Genomic DNA, 20347 nt, shown 5'->3' on the forward strand with positions numbered 1-20347 from the left:
GCTGTGCCTGAGAGTATGCAGCCGTATCAAACAAATTCAAATACCAAATGAGATCCATTCAACTCGGCCTATTTGTTATGTAATGTATAATGTATATGGAAATAAAAGTATACACCAAATGGGAGAAAATATACATTTTTGGATCATTTAAAATGCCAAAGTCGAGGCCCCGTAATTGGAGAACTGTCACAGATAGGCAAGACCCATTCAACATTTACAATTCAACTGATTGATGAGCTTAGTTTTTCAGCCGGGGACAAAGGCTGAAGAACAATTCAGGAGGAGAAAACAGGAACCACTCTAGCCACTCCATTTTTCACTCTCCTCGTCTTTCCATCCCTCTCTCTGCCTCAGCTGGACGCCTCCCTTTGAGACTCATGGCTAGTATTACAGCGTTATAGCCTGCAGCTCTTTCTGTGAGGGTCACATTGGGTTGATAAAGGACTGGCGGCCAAATGGAAACGGGAACGTTACCTCCCATAGGCACACGAGCTTGTCATTCAAAGGAAAGGCTGCTGTTGTTCTTGCGTGGGCTTCTGCCGGCTACTCCGATTTCCTCCTACTGTCCAAAGACATCATGTTTGGGTTAACTGGTGGCTCTAAGTTTGTAGGTCTGAGTGTGAGTGTGAGTGGTTGTTGGTCTCTGTCTGTCTCTGTGTGTGTTGGCCCTGTGATGGACTGGCTGACCCCGCCCCTCACCCAGTGTGAGCTGGGATTGGCTCCAGCACCTCCCACGATGTCTGTCTAGTACTTAAGTGTTCATGTCATCAGTCTTGAGTCCCTCTAATCTATATTTGATGATTAAATCCCTCCTTCCCTCTTTAACATCACATTAAATCAAAAAAGTCTTAAAATGTCATTCTTCCAGCTGGTGAACACTTTTTTTGGGGTCTCCCAGCCAGTTGCACAATTGACATTATCTCACCTAGATTGCTTATTTTGCCTCTAAGGCATGCTTAAATTTGCTGTCACACTGCAGGCCATGTGAAGCTGTACTTAAGCACCACTGTTCTTTAGCTAACCGCTAACACCAGGTGGCTAATACTCAAACACAGTGCCTTGTACAGTGAAACAACCTTTTTAATTCAACATGCAAACATTTGCACAGTAGCAAATTATGTGTCCCATTAGTTTTGCTGCTATTTGGTCATAAACTGAACAACGTATCATTTGAACCTAATCGACTCGTGACGTAAAAATAAATAAATAAATCAATGTTTTGGTTTTTTTTTCCCCAAATGACTGAAAATCTTTTAAACACTCTGTCCTACAATTGGGGGAAAATATTGTGCTGACTCCTCCATTTGCTATGTACATATATACAAGAAATAGATGAGTTAATGAATATAAATGAAAACCAGTTGATCGCAGGCAGACAAAGAAGAGACATGAAGAGTCTCAGTGCCAAAAGAGACATGAAGAGGTTTCTGGATTGATGTATTGTGCATCACTGAGGAGTTGAACGTTTCCCTCTGCAGCCTTCTGCTGTTCGGCTCTACATCCAGACAATGTGATGCTGCAAGGTGAAAATACTTTTTTCTAAGTGCTTTCTACCTCTTATTCATCTCTGGCTGCTCTCACCTCTCCCCCGTCACTCCAGCTCTACCCACGGCTGCTTACGAGAAATCCTGCTAGTATGCGTCTAAGGGTGTGATGGACTGCCTTTGTAATGTAAATTGTAAAAGGGGACTGCGAGGACGGCAAGTGAACTGATGTGCTTTACTTTCATTTCCTGTTTGATATATGGTAGATCTATAGCCAAGCTGATATCTACTGTACTCTATGTGCCCTCCTTCTTCCCCTCAAACAAACTTTATAAACTATCCTTCTCCTCCAACATCCACCATGAATTCATTAAAAGAGGTTTCACCCCTTATGTCAATAAAGATTACAGTTATTGAAGAGCCTGGTGACTCAGACATGGTAATGCAACGGACGGAGGAGCCACGACAGAGAACACTTCAAGCTTATTGTCAAAATTAAATTCAATTCTACGGCATGTCATGAACACTGATTCTCAGGGGACAACTGATTTATTCAAAGACGAGCTTAAAAAAGAAAAAGAAAAAGAAATCCGAGAGGCACTCAACTACCAGAGCCTCTCGTGCTAGTAAATCATCTGTCACACCGTGTTATGTACGAACGATAAACTGTGTCTGTGCGCAACAGCTGTGTTGATGAGCATCACTGCTCAGTGAAAACAGTACTGCGTGCATTAATAAGATGCTCCGTGTGCTTAACAAAACCGGAGGCCTGCTGTGGACTGACAACAACTTAACATGGAGAAAGCAAAGAGGATGGAGTCGCATATTTCGAGTCTCTCTTACACTCAACTGTTCGTTTACCTTGAGGAGCAGTATCATAAAAATCCAATGGCATAATAACCAGATCACCACCCTCTTCTGGCCAGTTTTCATGAGGATAAATCCTCCGTATCTTCACTTCCAGCAGTCAGTGTGGCAAAATTAGAACATAATCTTCCCAAGGGTCGAAGTGTCAAGAAGACTTGATCAATAATGCCGAGGATTTGTGCCAAGAGTGGATATTTTCAAAAGAAAGACAAAGTGAACTTCTCCAGGCATTTCCAACACAGCAGAGTGTTTAATTTTGCTACCGTGGTGCTTTCTAATTGTTCTGTTTGTGTTTACAGAACACAAAAGCTAGTCCCCACGGGGGAGGAGGTGGTCTGGCGTGGTGACCTTAGAGCACAGGCAACCAACAGGAATCTCACTAGATTATTCAGTGGGATTTTGTCCGTTTTCGTTGTGTCAAAATCAGATAAAATTTCCTGACAAAGAAAGCAGACATTTACCAGACTTTTGTCTTCAGCCCACAGCCAGAGTCTGAACCTCTGACCTAGTTCTGCACTCTTCAGGGCAACACATATCTTAACACAAGATATGCATGACCACTTGTCCATGCGTACAGTTGAATAAATAGCCTGCAACCATGTTGTGTGATTATTCGTAGGTGTGCGTGTTTAAAGTTAGCATCTGTGCAGTGATGCAGCGCGCGCCCGTCGATGCTGTGTCATGTTCGCCAATGCATCCGGACATCAATACAGCATCAGCAATGACATCTCTCCAGAGAGCTTTGGCCTCAAGATCCAACGAAGCATGAAAGAGAGATGAAGGGAGACAAAGACGGAAAGTGGGAAGAGAACAAGAGAGGAGTGGGTGTGCAACGGAGCGGAATATTTGGGGTGTAATTATTTGGTGATGTGCGGTAAAATGACAGGGGAAGAAACAGTCTCCAAGTGCCGCATACTAATGGCCATTACACCCCACAAATCTGCATCTCTTAACAACTGCCACCTAAATTCAAAAGCTGTTTCCCACCTGTGCACAGCTGATTAAGTACAATGCACATGATGCAGCTACGATGAGTTACTGCTGCATCGTCACTTCACCTCCCGTTCGCCCTCGCTGCGCGTGAAAGAGGCTTTTGTGACTATCTAAAGTAACTGTAATTCCTAGTCTGTCTTTCCGTGTGAAATGCAGAAGTAAACTGTGGTGCTGACAGATGTAGACAGTGACTCACTGATTGGATAGTTGGAAGACTACACAACAACACAAAGGAGGAGGGTAAATAACCAAAGGCTGTGTTAAACATTTGCAGGGAAACAATAAAATCAGGCTTATGGATTTTTCTGAGTTGGTTTTTGCACAAGTAACTCGCTTGAATTCTAAATACGGCTCCCCGATGTTCAGAAAAAGCGCACCCATGCTGCCAACAAATGAAAAAGGGACAATCATTGGATCAGAAACGAACAAACAATCCAAAATTGGCCAAGACGCGTGTATTTAAAAAATCTAACAGAGAAGGCTATACTAATTAGGCCTCCGGAAGATTTTAGGATGAGCGGTTTGTTGGTGGGGCTGCGTGCTGTTCTTGGCATGACGTGACTGCTTTATCCATCGAGGCTCAAGGAAAAACATGTACTCAAGTGTGCGTGCGCTGCCTAAATATGTCAAACCACTTCACAGTGCTTTGAATGATGAAAGTCTTTTCAGAGAATGAATCTGCAGCCACTAAAAGCACGACCCTTAACATTTCGACAGCTGCTTTCATGAATTCTTCCTGTTTACGTCAGTCCAAAAGTTGCTGCTTGCCTATTCCTCTGCAGCCAACTGCAGCTTCACAAAAAAATTGCCTTTTCCCGTTGAATTTCCTTCTTGAACGTGGCTGTAGCGGGGACATGATTTGGAGGTCTCATGATCAGCAGTCTTCGACAATTTTGCTGGAGCCAGTAATGTTCCAACACTCGCATATCCCCAGGTGGCAGAAATCCTACTGGGAAAGAAAACCGGGAGGTGAGGAAGAAGTTAAAGTTTTAGTGCTTTGCTCAGAGGGTGGGGATTAATTAAAAGTAATTAAGGATGTGACTGTCTGTTCAAGGACCAGTGGGGCTGCTCTTCCCCCATCAATCAGCAGCTATCAGCGTTTCGCCTAAACCGGCAGACTTGCGGTACAGTGTGGCTAGACCTCACATTTTAAGCACTAATCATTCATCATTTCCTCAAATCTGTGATGAAGTCAAAGAAAGTTTCAAAGTCGCGCACACGAGATTCTGTCAAGGAAATGAAACTGAGTCACGACATGTCGCCGGCAACTGACGAGGCAGAGAAGACCAAAGAAGTCGGCGCTGCGGTGATGGCAACAATATTCCACTGAATTAACTATTAAGGATGAGATCATAACGCATACATTCATTTTTCATCTGCGTCCAAAAAAGGAAACTTCCCCTCCCGTATCTCATTCACTGAAGAGACAAACACTGTGTTATCCCGGTAAAGTAAAACGCAGCTATTTTGGATGGATGGAAGATTACTTGAATCCGAGCAGCCTGCTGTCATGGGAGACTTAACTCCTGCCGTGGTAGACTAATCTGCCTGTGCTTGCAGTCCTACAGACAGCGGTGGATATATTGTGCTTCTGTCCTGAATCAGTATGCTGTGAAGCGCTGCGGGGGATACATGTAAAGGATTAGCTTGAGTTAAAAATGTAATACAGGCGGGTGCAGCAGGAGGAAATCACCTCTGTCTGGTTTTTGTCTGCTCTGTATTAGAGTTGTGGAGGTCAAGAGTTCACCGGATGAGCAGGAGGCAGAGGAATAGTTAACCTCTGCTTCTGTAATGTTTTGTCAGTACCTTGTGGAAAGATACTGGTCAGATTTCCTGGTTTTGCTACACGCTACTTTTCCATCAAGCGCGTAAATGGGAGGAAATTTTAAACGCTTCATTTCACTAACCTTTGCCTTGCCGGTGCTCTGTAGAATGTGGACCAGTGCACAAGCCATTTCCTCCTTGTTCTTCACGCTAATCCCGGGCTCAAGCACCGAGCACAGCAGCATGTAGTTATTGGTGGTGTACTCTGCAAACTCCTTGTACATCTCCATGGGAAGGATGTTCATACTCTGGTAGCGTGCCTTGATCCTGATCATGGGCCCGGATGTCTTGCCCTTCGGGGGGTTGGGTGTGCTGATTGGATACCACTTCTCTACAAACTGACGTCCGGTGACAGCTGCGACGGGGATGCTGACGAGTCCGATGAAATTATTTTTATCTTTCTTTTTCTTCTTGTCTGTGTCTTTGTAGAGGTGCGCCGTGATGCTCTTGATAGCAGGTAGGTTATTGAACTCAAAGTTCTCTCCCCAAAAGACATTATCAGTCTTAAGTTTGCAAGTGGTGCGAGCGTAGAGTGAGTCATCCAGACAGAGCTCACAGAAGTATTTCTTTTTGGCTGGAAGGTCCTTGGCCTCAATGATCCACAGCCTCAGCATGTTCTCCACCCGCCGACTGTTGTCCTGGAGACAGAAGAGATGACATGAGGCGTTTCATTGAAGTCTTTAAAAAAGATTTTTCTAACAACGCCACTGAAACAAAAAAAGAAAAACAAAACAAAACAAAACAAAGAAACAGAAGTAGAATGACAGATTTGTTCAAAGCGTATCCTGGAAGAGAGTATTCAACCTACGACAAACCTAATAAACCAATAAAAGCAATAAATCAGACAAATGACTGCACTTTTCAAGCCTTTATGTCTTTTGAGTATTTAAGCAGCTAACAAACTGTGCTACGTTGTTTCACAAAGAGCTACTGTAACCCTTTCTTTCTGATGTCATCAATTCATTTTACCAAGTGTGGGCCCATTATTGAGAGTGCCTTGCAAACTACCACCAAAAATGAAAAGGAGAGAAGTTAATAAAACCATTTATTAGTCATAAAAAACACAGCCTCTCACAGTCTCACAGGAAGCTTTTGAACATTGCGAAAAGAAAGCTTACAACAGTATCCAAATGATTTTCATAGTTTAGACAAAAACATTTTTCTTCGCAAAAGACATTAATGTATCCACTGTGCTTCTGTATCAGTTGACCTTATATTCACTTTAATATCTATTATTTGTAAACTCAGATTTTATCTTAGAATGGCTGATGTGGCTCATTGACGGTGTGTGAGCGTTAAGCGGAAACTAATACTTTAGGTATTAAAAGGTAGACAATAGAATCTGTCAAATCTGGGTCAAGAGGATTGTGCCTCACAATCACCTTCGACTTCTCACAAAAAGCAGCGAGATCTAGTTCAAACCTCTAGAAAATGCCAGGTTTACCTCACTGAGCCCGCAGAGAAAACACAGCGACAATTTTCAGCCCTTAAAACAACAGGTCAGGGCCCCGGGGCCCCAGGGCATCTGTCACTAGAATAAAAACAGATTTCCCCTCCGCTGCCCTCCAAAAATCATCAAACCCTGAGAGAGGATACATCGTTTGACTATATGTCAGTTTACTCAAGCTGTGCCAGGTCCAACCTCCGCACATCCAGAGAAACTCCTCCTGCAATCTCTGACAGCGATAACCTGACTTGTAGTATTCATAGATTGACGATAGGAAATGAAAAATTGTTTTCACTGTCCTCACATTCCCTCTGACGTGGCAGGATTTAACTCACCTTGATGGAGTTCAGTGTTAGGGGCTCCGGCGTTGAGTAACACCTTGTTGGTATAATCAATTCTCCAATTTTCCCAACACCTTCTCCCTCCGGATCACGAAGGTTCGCCATACTATCCATTGGAAATTAAACTTTGCTGTTTGGTTCTTAATTCACGTGGAATTGCACAAGATGACATCTAAACTGCCTATTATCATAGTACGCCATAATTATCCTCTTATACAAGAGCTGAATTACAGGCTCAGCATTTAGACCACTGTGTTTCATTTGCAGTGTTGTATATAAAATACAATATATAGTGTTTTATTAAAGTACATAACGGAAAACACTATTTTAGATATATTTAGGAGATAAGTTTTTTTCTCTGGTGCTTTTTATTTTTACTGTTTTATCTCCTTCCTTACAACTAACATCAGTAACACACAGACTCTGGGCGAGGCCATCCACACACATACAGCCAAAAAAACCGCCCACAAAGTCCAACAGGTTGAATCTTGCTTCCTCCCTAATGCCCTGCCATTCTCATTCTGTCTGTGTTGTTCCGTATCCCGTCTCAACCACATTTCATTACCAAGTTAGATTAAATTCTTTGGAGAAACAGTGAAGGAAATAAAGGACTCGTGTTTTACCTTCATCTTGGGTGTAGCCTTTGAGTAGTAGCATTAGCAGTGCTGGTAAAAGTTGTGGTAGTAAAATAACAGTGAATCTATTTAATACAACCTTTTTACCTATTCACAAAGAATCCAAATATATTTTTCAAGTTTCTACATTTTTAATATTTAGATAGACCGTAATAAAGCACTCTCACCAAGTAAGTTGAGGCGAAAGACTCTGTTGCCAGGAATCTTCCCCGCCCCCAAAAAGATCTAATGAGTGCGTAATTTGCTAAATAATGACAGATTGAATGAGAAAACACGTTGTAAGATTAGTGCTGGTCTTTTTTTGGCTTGAAATGTTCGCCAGTGTCCCTTCGCCACAGCTGTGTTTGTCAAGATTACAGATGGCGTCGTTTCAAAGAGGAGGAAAACACTAAGAGAGGCTCAGTGTTTCTCCGTCCCACCTCTGCATCCTCTGCTCCTGAGGTGCAGGAGGAGCACAGCTGGATGTAAACACACCACATTGCGTTGCCGTAGGAGTTACGACACAATGTCAACACTGTCTTGGTGTCTTCGTCTGTGTTGCAAGTCATGGATTGAAATTGTGACACTTATGTATTGTTGAGCTGATTAATGCTGATTACTGCAGCCTGTCTCGTGCCTCCTCCTGTGCATTCCCATGTTTACCTTGTTGGGTTGCACTGCTCTCCTCAGATTCTCCATCCATTTGTCTCTCTCTGCGGATGAACGGCAAGAAAAACATTTGCTTCCTGTGGAGGTGGTGACCTATCGCCGGGACACGGAGAGAGAAAGAAAATGAATGCTTCAATGTATAAAAATAAGAGAAGAGGAGTGTAACAAAATGTAAAAAAAAAACAAAAAACAAAAACAAAACAGCACTTCTTTGACTGCAAAAACAGCTTATTAAAACACACACAGACGAGGGTGGATATGAGGAGACTGACGATGGCTTGGCAGTGCTGAGGAACGACTGTATGGTGTGAACGGACCGAGAAGAGAGATGGCTGGCTGGTATTCTGGGTGGTGACAGTGATTAAGAAAAAGAGAGTGACAGCAGAAAACTACAGAAAAAAATGAGCAGATCATAAAAATGAGTGGACCTTTACGGTCTCTGCAGCGAAGAATATGAAAGTAATTCCTCCCAAAAGATCCCCACCTGAGCTTCCTACACACTTGTGCACACATGTCACACACATGTGACTTGTTAATTCTTAAACCGCCGAAGTTCATGTGGATCCATCAAAGTCAGGGAACACAACAAATAACTTGCTGTACTTCCATATTTTTTTCTACCGCTGGACGGCTGTCAGATCGCGCTAACTGCTGTCACTCAGAAACATGAGGAGTTTAAAATTAAATGAAATTAACTAAAAAATTTGTTTATTGTAGCAATTCATTCAATTAAATCATTTCAATTCATTTTATGTATGCAAAATCGTATTGTTTTTAAATACAGAGAATTTTCTTAAAGTGAAAAGAGACTGGATTGGTAGACTTGTGGACATTTTCTTGCTATTTTTTGATAAATTAATACAACAATTAAATGTAGTCCTAGCTTTTATGGATTGAAAAAATACAATCAAATCAGAGTTGAAATAAACTCAAAATAAATTATTGCTGCATTTGTGAACCAAACCCAGCATCCAAACCTCTGATGAGCCAGATTGCCTTTAGTAAACACCAGATATGGAGCAACATTAGCCTTTTTTTTTTTTTTTTTTTTTTTCCAGTGTGTCTGGCTGATTAATGTCCATCCAACATTCACTCTGATTTGATCTCTGGGTTTCTAATGTGGCTCATTAAATACACCACTTTGTTCACAAGCTATTCCTGAGATCTGTCTTTACGCCACGTAATACAGGGCAGTCTTTCCCACAACAAGTTTTTAAAGCTTGTCCACTGAAGACACCATCAGCTGTGACTGGGAACAAAGATGATGAGTAGTTAATAGTCAGCTAAAAGAAAAAAGCTTTGGGCGGTAAAACAAAAGCAGAAAAAAAAAAAAAGACGCTAACAGAGACAAAAACATTTTCTATGCCTGCTCTAATTGACCTCTTTTATATTTCCTAATCACTGGAGCCAAAAAATGTGATTATTGCATCTCTAAGACTGAATGAATCTTATTAAAATGCACGTTACAGCTTGAACTTTGAATATCACTGATAATCAGCTAATGCAGTTACTGTTACTATTCGACACAGTGAGCTCCACTTCAATGCTACAAATAAAACCTAAATTTTACTCATAAAACGAGCGGTTCAGGGAGCAACATCACAATGTGATAGTGAATTATACATGGACATTTTTATATAGGCGGGCCGGTATTGGGAATGTTGTGTAGGATTGTGGAGGATGTGCGTGCATGTGTGTGTGCTCCTCCTCACCTCAAAGCAGTAGTCCTGCCCGAGGATGCTGCTATGAACAGGCTTGATAATAACCTCTTCCTCCATACTTAGGTCCAGGGCTTCCACAGCACTACTGGGGCTGAGCAATGACTCATGGGAGCGAGACTCTTTCAGCCTTGGCATCAGATGAGATCTAAGAGTGGAGAAAGGAGCAAGAGAACTGAGTCACCCTGCAGAGTCTGCGTATAGGCGGTGGGAGAGCGGGAGCATATGCACAACATTATTGTATTAGCGAACATACAAACTGAGTGTGAAGGGAGAGAGAATGAGCATGACGAGGAGCGGATTGCTCCGCTTGTCTCAAAGTCGGTGCGTTTTCAAATGGAAGAGCTTACCCACCATTGCACACCATCATGTGCCGTCCTCTAAGCTCACTTGCAAATGGATACACCGTGAGCTCTCATCTACAACTTGAAACATCAATGAGTGGATGAAAAAGCATGAAAGATTGAGTCGGGCTGTGCTGCAAGCTGGTGCAGTGGAACCAGTATAAACAGGAAGCAATTTGTGCCATTGATTATCATTGACTGTCAGACTAAGACAGTTTCCATGAAGAGATGATGCTTCATGGAGACAAACCTCTCACTATCTGTTTTTGGAGCTTCGCTTATCAAACACACATCACACAAACGGCAATTGGAAAGGAGCGGACGGCTATGACAAGAGCTCAGAGTGCACTTTAGAAAGCATTCACTTCTTTCACAAAGACAGCCCCTGAAGGCTTGTTCTTGGCCTTTCATTAGCCAGAGAATATAAGGAGCTGGTAAAGCGCTTTCTACTGTTTGTCCAGTTTGTTGAGTTTGATGTTATCCCAGTTTCTGTGTTTTTGGAAGAGGTACAGAGAGTCATTAGGAGAGAGCGCATGTTTCCATCTATCTATAAATATTCAGCACATATATACATATTGATATATACAGAGATGCATGGATCAAACAAATCACGCGGGGAGTGGACCACAGGTCCCTAACTCCTGCGTCAAACAGCGGCCCACCATCAGCCTCTCTCGTGTTCCTGTTAGCTTCACATTGATAAGAGGATGAAAAGATAAATAAATACGCTGTTGGGGGATGTAAACAGCCGCATAAACATTGGCCCCTGACACTCAGACACTGGCAGGATGCAGCAGAAAGAGGGTCAATTGCTAGTGTAATGAGAGACAGCATTCTTTCAATGGTGCCCTCCGTGGACGGCTTACACACTAATCTCATGCGTGTGCCTCTGTGCATGTGCATGTGTATGTGTGTGTGTACTGTACATCTCCTCTGTGGACTAAGAGAAGAGCATTCCAGGAAAAATGCAGCAGCCGTAATGACAGATTAGAAGCCACATGAATCGCTTTCGAATGTGAAGTGGATAATAATCTTGGTTTTTCACGCACACACAAACACACAACGAAGGATATTTCTGCCCCTGACATAAAAGATGCATAAAAACATCTGCAAACATCTCAAGGATAGCTGTGAACATGAAATGCCAGTTTTAGGAGCTCCTAGCCCTCTCCACAGCTGCAGAGGAAGTGTGCATGCACCTCTCTCTGCTTTGTGATTGGCTGACTGGGTACCGGGCAGAACACAGAGCGAGTAAAATGAGGAGAGAGGAGGGGAAACGGGGCTTTTCAACTTGAACGTGTTGTTAGGGACAGGAAGCGATGGGAACTTTACATCCACAGTCTCAAAACCAGCGTGATGAGGTCTCTATATCTGACTGAAGGGGAACAAATTGTACAAGTACCATCAAATATATTTCTAATATTTATCCAGCTGATGGGAAGCGTGGAAGCATTTTTCCTGTGAAGCTAAAGCCACTCTAGCCGGCCAAATTCGAGAACCTCTGGTGCAATATTCTGCATGCTGTGAGGAAAAAACTGCCACAGAGAGGGGAATTCAACTTCAAAAAGGAATATACTTGTTCTATTATTATTTTCCCTCTTTCCTGTGTATCATCTTATAAGAACATTAGTGTCAGTGAAAATGGTGGGAGGCTGTGACAGTAATGAATTGATGAATAATAATGCTGGCTGTCATCTGCATGGCGCTGTATTAAATTGCACTGTAAAGTGTAATTTACAGCCGATTGTCTCCCGCTTTGTAATGATGACAGTGAAAGACTGTCACATCTTGTGAAATCTGCTCATAACTTCTGTATCACCCAGTTTGACACATTGTTTGTGTCAGCCTCTGCAAATAACCAGCATCACAATCAGGACCTGCTGTCCTCGTCTTCTCGTCTTTCTACTCTTTGGTTCCCTTCCCCCAGCATCATCTGTGCTCAGCAAATGTCCTTTTTTTGTCCTTGACAGTCCTCCAATACTCTGCTTCCATTCCTCTTTTTCTTCTTCAGTGTTTACCTGAGGTGTGTGTGTGTGTGTGTGTGTGTGTGCGTGTGCGTGTTGGGCAGGTAGTTTATGTTAGGTGGAATCTATGGTTTTGCCATTCTGCTCCCTCATACTTCACTGCTCTGTTCATTGGTATAGCTGCGCTCACCTCCCCTGTCGCTGCTTGGCTGCAAATCAGTCTGCCTCTCTTCGGCTTCACAATTTCATTCGAGCAACTTAAACATTTCACCCCCTATGCAGAAAGCCCACAGAGCTCTGACCGCTGAAAACCTTCAGTAGCTCCAACACATGGAACAGATCACATAAAGGACTTTCGTGAAATGCTGAACTGAAAAGGTCAGTCTATGAAGAGTAGCCTTGTTGTTTCCATTTCCATGAAAACGTTTCACATGCTTTTGTGAATTTCTGAAATGGGGGGTGGGGGGGGGGTGATACATGCTGCCATCAGGTGTATTTATGCAAATACCGTCAGGAGGATTTGACTGGATTACATAATTATTCAGCCACCGTTAACTCTGATTTATTATGGCATTAATTTGTGATTTTATTGTGTGCATTAGTCTCTACTAATCCATGTTAACCCTCAGGCGTTATGGTCGAGTTTTAGAGGAGGAGCCAACATGAACAAGACAAGTAGCCGCCCCACCTCATCTCATTACTAACCCCTCTTTTCTTCAGTCTTTCTGCTGGAGGGCTGCGTGTATACTACCTAATAATATCATTACAACATCGAGATGGATTCAGAAAATCTGTTTCTGGCTGTGTTTTAATGATTTCATTAATGATATTTCTTGAAATAAAAAATAGGAAACAATCATTTTGGACCAAGAAAGAAACACCAACAAATGACTTAATGGACTCTCCTTTTTTTCCCCCCTGAGGATTAAATTTGCCAAGAATGCGGCAGAATAACTTCTGAAAATGTCCTCTGATTGGTGAATTGTGTTTGCAGCAACACAGTCCATATTGTATTACACTCCATTAGTTTTACTAAGTTACCTCTGACATTTTAGATTTTCATCATTTGAACACCTAGCTTACTGGTGATGTGGATGCACATTCACTATTCAGGAATTTATGCCACAGTATGAGGCCATGTTGGAAAAGTAGATTCACGGTACCCTGCTAATGTTCAATAGAAACTCAGTTAGGGGTAAGAACTGGAGAGCACAGAGCAGAGTAATGGATTCTGAATGCGTCTCGGCTGCATCCAGCACGCTTTGTCTCTGCATCCTGTAAGAGGAGTTCATCTGATAGCCTGTCTGGGATGTGATATAGTCTGAAACCTCAGGCCCATACAGGCGTCGGAGCACTTAGACTTCTAACTCACTGACTTGTTGGCTGGCTGGCAGCTCCGCAAGGGAATACATTTGTTCAAGATAGCTTGGATTAGTGTAGTGCAACTCCAAATAATGGTGCTTTGAAAGTCTACAGCCTCCTGAGTTGCTTAAGAAGCATGCATTATTTCACTATAATCATAATGTGCAACAACAACAACAACAACAGCAGCACATTATAGTGAATGTGAAGTGGTGTTAGCCATCACATAGTACACAATACCCTCTTTGTGTTATGCTTCCACCCATGTTGGTGCATAATACCAATCAACATGAAGAATTACCCTAATGACCAAAGTTAAGCTTGTGACATAACCTAAAAAAAAACAAACCCAAATACCCTCAAGAGAGGCCCCTCGTTAATACTGGAGTTAAGCGGGCTGATGTCCCCCTACAACAGCACTTACTGTGGAGACATCATTTTGCTTTACTGTTAGAAGAACCTTTACAACAATCAATACGCTTCCCACATGCAGACTGGCACGGCAATCACTTGTTAATAATGCTCTCGACCAAACAAACACATGGGGCCTCTGTGCCAGTAGGCATGCATACCAACAAGCAGAGCCAGGCAAAGAGATACAGGATGACAAGTGGGGCCACTTTAAAGTTTGGACAACGTCTTTTGCCCTTACATGATCAAGTTGTTTTAGTCATAGCTGTCAGCTGCAGATGCTTCCCTAAAGGGTATGCGTACCTGCTGAATGATCTGAGAGGGGAATTAATGTAAATCATCAGCCTAAGTTTCCAGCTATACATTAATCCATTAGCTATTGTGCTTTGAGGGCTGGGGGTGGCTGAAGTCGCACTTTTATAGTAATAGTTCAGGCATTGCCAGTGTTGTACGTTGTACGACATTTTGTAAGTCACGTTAAATATATAGTGAAAAGTAAGCTCTGCGACAATCAGCAAACAATATAGACCATCACGCAGTGCGTTTGTGCTGAAAGACAGACAGAAGTTTTCAACTAATGTCACCGATCCTGTGCTGCTGTGGACGGGGCCATCAGCAAAAATGTGTGTACATCATTTTAGTCACAAATGCCGAATAGAAAAAAGAAGAAGAAGAAGAAAGAAGCTAATAACAGTTGAGGTATTCAGTTCAGCTGCCAAACAGCTCTAGATTTTTTTCCCTTTACTATGAATTACTGTGCAGATGAGCAGCCTGAGTCCAACAGAGCTAAGCGTAGGTGTGCTATTGCATAGGAATAGTTCAATGGGTTGAAAAAGAAATGTAGCTCCAAAAGAAAGGGGAGTTTGATTGCCAGATAAAGTGGAGAATTCTGCTTCTGTGACAGCACATTTCTCTAAGTGACAACCCGCTGAACTGAATCTACCGCAGGTAATGCATTGACTCTAGATAAGTACCTCACACAAGCCTGTGTGAAATAACCTTGATCCATCACATTAATTTGTGCTTTGCACAAAAAGTAACCAAATTTTATTCAAACAAAAATGCTCCTTTCGATTGGATTGAAGTCAGATTCAAGTTAGACATGATTCAGAGGAGGCTACAAATAGTTGTTTTTTTTTTTTTTTTGGGTTTTGTTTTGTTTTGTTTTATCATGCAGCCATCACCATAGTTTTAGAGTCTTTGGAGATTCTCATTATCCCTGGCATGTGTTGTTAAAGGCCCTCTAGGTATTTCAAACATTGGCCAGGTATTCAGGATTTGGATAGCAGCTCTGTGGTGGCCCAAAAACCCGCTGAAACATTTTATGTTGGCCAGACGTCTCTGTATCACAGCGTCTAATGTCTTATTTACTACACAAGAGACAAACTCAGCCTCAGTTCTGATAAAGAACATTGAAAAATGCTGCCTGTGATTGTTTTGTAAGAGCTGTAACACAGCAGTTAGACAGGTACATTGTAATAGTGTGCTCAAGGTGAGGCCTGATAGCCGGCTTGCCACGTGACACGGGTGCTCGAATGAAAACGCTCCAGTCATCCAGCAACGGCGAGCGTTCTGCGAACACCTGGAGCCCCGACACAAACATCAAAGCAGAAAACATCACAGTTAACCGAGAAACACATACTGCACACACAATCACACAGTAATTGTTCAAGGTTGATTATAAAACACATTTACTACAGCAACAGGAAACCGGACAAATAAGCCATTATTCATGCATCAAGCCTCGCACAATAAAGTGTCCATTATTCCTGCTGCTTTGGTGCTGACTCAGTGGAAAGGACTGCAGGCAGTGATGAAACTGCTAAGTGTCTGTCACACTGCAGAGTGCCCTGTCACGGACTGATTAGTAATTTGATCCAAGCAGATGCGGATAGTCCTTCTTATTACTCAGCGTTAATAATGAGCTACTAAAAACTCAAAGAAGAAGTTAAAATCTTGTTGTAAAAAGTGTCAACATTTTTTTACATATTTATGCCGTTGTTTTGTGGGTTACTCAGCAATGAAATGAACCAATGCAAGGTATGTTTTTGTTGCTGTCAGCTGTCAATAGTCATATGCACTGGAGTGAACTGCTGTTTGATGGGTAGCAGGAGAACATAGACAACAAAACAAATGTGTGGCCCAAGGCAAAAAGACTGAAGGAGGAGAGGAAAAGAAGCAGGGAGGCTTCTGTCAGATGTTGCTGGTGCATAACGGTGGATATGTGAGCTGAACTGCTGACATGTGGCTATACTGTAGGCCTTTGGAGCCCAAACTCCAATCAGGGCGGCGAGAAGTCAGAGGGAGCCGCATTCATTGTTTAAGTTGGGCACACTGCAGAGGAAGAGTGATCTCTGGAGGCACGAGTTTCAGGATGAAGTGAGCTGCAGGTGCTGCAGCTAATGTGACAGCAGGAGTACCATTCCTTTTACCAATAACCCTCGGAGTAAAATTTCCCCTCATTACATCCAGACTGACACTTAATGAAAAGCTCCTCTTCTGCTAATCCAACCATAACCCCAGCGAGTCCTGACTGGCTGTGCCATATGTGCATGAGAGCAATAATAATGACAGTGAAAAGGAAAAAAAAGGGCCAAAATGTACACTGTCAAGTTGTTGTCGGTCTGAGTGCATTAGTACTTTGCTGCACCTGCAGTGGTTGGTGGTGTGGTGCTCTTTAGGCTCTCACACTGCCGGCAGTCTAATGCACACAAGACAAAAAAGAGATTACAGCACCCCAGGCACCGCTGCACCACATAAGAGGGAGTAAAAAACCAAAGCTATGGTGTGGCCACTTCTGAGCGATAGATTGAAACACACATTATCTCAGAGTATAGAAGGAGTAGCTCCACACAAAGATGGCCTTTCACTTACAGAGAGGAAGAAAGCTTTTAAAGACAAGAAACACAAGCAAGCAAACGCACGCACACCCCTTTCCGTAAAGACACGCAGGAAAGGAGGGGGTTAGCTTTGGCATTTAAGCTTATCTAAAATGATCAAGCTGCCATCGCGCCAGGCTGTCTGATAACACACATGCATGTGCGCATACACAGCTTGATTACAGCGAGAGTGCAGCGTCCCTGCTAGGCTGGCAGGTAATTCAGTGTAACACCTGTGAGGACGCTCACTGCCGGGGACCAACACAGAGCAATGAAAAGCTGCTCCGGAGGGAGACGGCTGGAGATTTGGCTCTGAGGTCATCTGCTGACTGACACAAAAGGAACAGCTGGCTGCAAACCGCTGGACACAGACGATCACACCAACAGCTGCAAAAAACAGCATGCAGATTACCTGCAATGATCTATGAGGACTGTTCAGCTTTATAACATCTGCGGTGATTTCACAAGAGAATAATTTTTTTTGTCGAGGTCAGGATGTGACACACACTGTGCGTCTTTCTTACTCATCTCAGTTTACTTATTGGGAGAGTTTTAAGAGCCTGTGGTCAAGGGTCATCGAAGCAAATAATGGATTGTGTGTGTGCACACTTGTGCCCACAGCTTTATTCACAGTAATTACATTGGGAGTGAAGCATTACACATAGGAGAACCAGCACGTTGCAATGGTAGAGAAATTACACTGAGGTCAAAGGTCGCTTTAATAAGTGCCTCTTTAAATAGTAGCTGAGGTCAGAGGACAAAAGCCAAATGTCAGGATGTAATACTGACTAATGGCCTTTTTGAAAACCCACCAATACCATGTCAATGGCATATTGATTCAAGCAATGCACTTTATGTGAACATTAGAAAAACCCATCATGATCGAATGTGGCCTCTAACATGTACACCGTCTATTGTTATCATACAGCCTGGTGAAATACCAGCTCATAACTTCACAACCCAAAGCAGGAAAGAGCGATAAAAAAAAAAAAAAAAAAAACTGTGAATATGACTGTTTAAACACCGAATCGATGTCTTCTTTGAAAGGCACAACGATGTATATCTTCTACTTAGAGATTAATAATTTATTACAGATATTAGAGACAGAAAGTATTTCCTGAGCATACTGTACAAGTAGAAAAGGTGCTGCTTCATTGCAAATGGTTTATAGGACACAGAACTTTACTCCACAAGTCTCTCTGGTCCATTTTGTTTCCTTTTTTTTAACCAATTGACAAGACGACAGAAATGACAAGAGCTCAGTTCTTCCTCTTTCTAACTTTCCCACAGAGTTGGACCAGTAGGTTACTGTACATGTTCACCGTAGATGACAACTATAAAGGTGATGCTTAACTCATACCTTTTGATAGTTGAGTATGGGGAATGAAGAGTCGACAGGTCAACAGGCAAAATGAGATGACCTAAAATCAAGATAATGTACTCCACTTTTGCTGTTGTGATTGGTAATTATGACTGTATATATATTTTTTTTTTTTATTTACGATACAAAATGCATTTAAAAACAACAACGAATGGTTTGAAAATATGAATGATGGAGGACGTATACCTCCACATTACTACTAACCACGATGAGTATAACAAGCGCTGTATATTTCTGTTGGCATCCAAGCCGGGAAGATCTGATTTTTGCATTTCGCTTTCGAAAACCAGCCAACTCAGTCCGACAAATAACCTTGACAGGTCAGGAAGGATTCAGTATTTTAAAGTGAACAAAAAACACACAAACAAAAAACAAAACAAACATCCTTCTACTTTTCACTTTTAAGTTCAGAATACCTGCGACCACTACACTAATTAATTCGACACCAGAATACCAGAGTAGAACGGGGACGGAGACGGAGGAAACAATAATATAGTTATCACTGAAGTAAGACTGGGGATAGTGAAACAATGGTCTAATTGGACCAGTGTCTGCCCAATTAACGGACTTATCGTCTGGCTTCAGGCCATCCAGCAATCCCTGCTGTTAGAGTCTGTAAGGTGCCTTACCTTTACTAACGTTTCCAGAGAAGAGCTGGAGGAAATGTCACACTTCAAAATGCTGTTTGTGTTTTCACTGTGGTAATTATCACACAATTCAGTCACGAATATAGTTTTCATTTGAAAATAGCATTAAAATGATTTCTTAATAGCTATTATTCGATTGTCATCCAATCAGCAGTCGCTTTAACCAGAATGTCCACAGCAACAGTGGACTATTAAAGGCAGGACAGTCACTTCAGTGGGTACAACTCAGTGGTGACCGTGAGGCTGAGAATACTTACAGCACACCAAGGTCATGGAAATGGTGTGTGCATCTGTGATAACGTGCCTACATTCCTCTGTGTGTGAACTTTAATGACACTGCTGAATTTATGTATGTTTTCAAGGCAAAGGCAGACATAACTGGTATGCCTTGTTTTTTTTAGGCAAAAAGTGAAGAATATATAAATTAATTACAAGGAAAAGAGCTTTTTCTCTTGCATAACTATGAAGTGCTTCGGGAGTTGATAAGAACATGTGCAAAAGGAGTAGAGGAGATGAGGAAGTGTGTTTTTTACTTCTTGACCTGAATATTCAAACACCCCTGTGGCATTGGACAAAGAAACAGGCAAACACTCAAGTTCACAAGTAGAAAAGCAGGACAGAGGCTTTCCTACCACGCAAACATGGCAAAAACAATCAAGCCTATGATTCTGTAACTTGGTTCCGCCTGAGATTTTATAGCAAATAATTGGCTTTAAACTGTAAAACATGCTGTCAACGTTGAGATCTTTTTTTCTTACGCTCCAAAGCCAAGACTTGCCTCTGGCAGTGAATAGTTTTCATGTTCAAGTCTGAACGTATCCTAGTTTTTCAGCTTCCTCCCCAATTCTTTGGTTGTGCTGCACTTTCCCTCTTTCTTAATTAACCATCCAGACCTTTCCGTTACATTCGTGTGCCCTACAGAGGGCATTTCATGGCATTTATGTCACAAAAAATAGTCAGGTAAAAGCACACTGTACAGCCCTGAGTGAACTGTGGGTGGATGCTGAGAAAAAGGTTTCAATAAACCGCAGCGTGGAGCTTTCCCACAACCATCCGAGCGTATCCATGAATAAAGTATTAAGACAAAATGACACCTACGATCGACTGAATATCTGAAACATGGTCCAGCAGAATCTGTCCGAGCTGGCTCGTCAGTACACAGCTCCGCTTTGAGTTGCATTCCTTGCTAGTGGCGGGTCTCTGTGTTTTTCCGACTATTTTTGAGTCTCTGGGAACTTGGCTGGAGCCTCTGCCCTCAGAGTTACACCACACCACTCCCAAAGGATGTCTGTTGCTACTAACACACCCCTCTCCACATCCCATTTAAAAAGACAGTGCTGCTATTTAAGTCAACCATCCCCGTCCTCTGGTGTAACATTATAATATGATGAAGTAATGCATC

The 20347-nt window shown here is 42.4% G+C and overlaps 1 protein-coding gene across 5 annotated transcripts in view; it reads right to left on the minus strand.

Annotated features, from left to right (window-relative positions):
- dab2ipb (DAB2 interacting protein b) overlaps window positions 1-20347 on the minus strand; it is a 79357-nt gene that overhangs the window by 21907 nt on the left and 37103 nt on the right. For 4 of the 5 annotated variants that reach the window (XM_029515020.1, XM_029515022.1, XM_029515019.1 and 1 more), the window contains 3 exons: window positions 9952-10105; window positions 8234-8332; window positions 5252-5806 (listed from right to left, as the gene is read on the minus strand). In XM_029515020.1, the coding sequence (XP_029370880.1) occupies window positions 5252-5806; window positions 8234-8332; window positions 9952-10105 (808 nt within the window). Of the gene's footprint in view, window positions 1-5251; window positions 5807-8233; window positions 8333-9951; window positions 10106-20043; window positions 20177-20347 lie in introns of those variants that run through there. The other variant, XM_029515021.1, reaches the window with a different exon arrangement.

This window comes from Echeneis naucrates, chromosome 12, assembly GCF_900963305.1.
Source record: "Echeneis naucrates chromosome 12, fEcheNa1.1, whole genome shotgun sequence".
NCBI lineage: Eukaryota > Metazoa > Chordata > Actinopteri > Carangiformes > Echeneidae > Echeneis > Echeneis naucrates.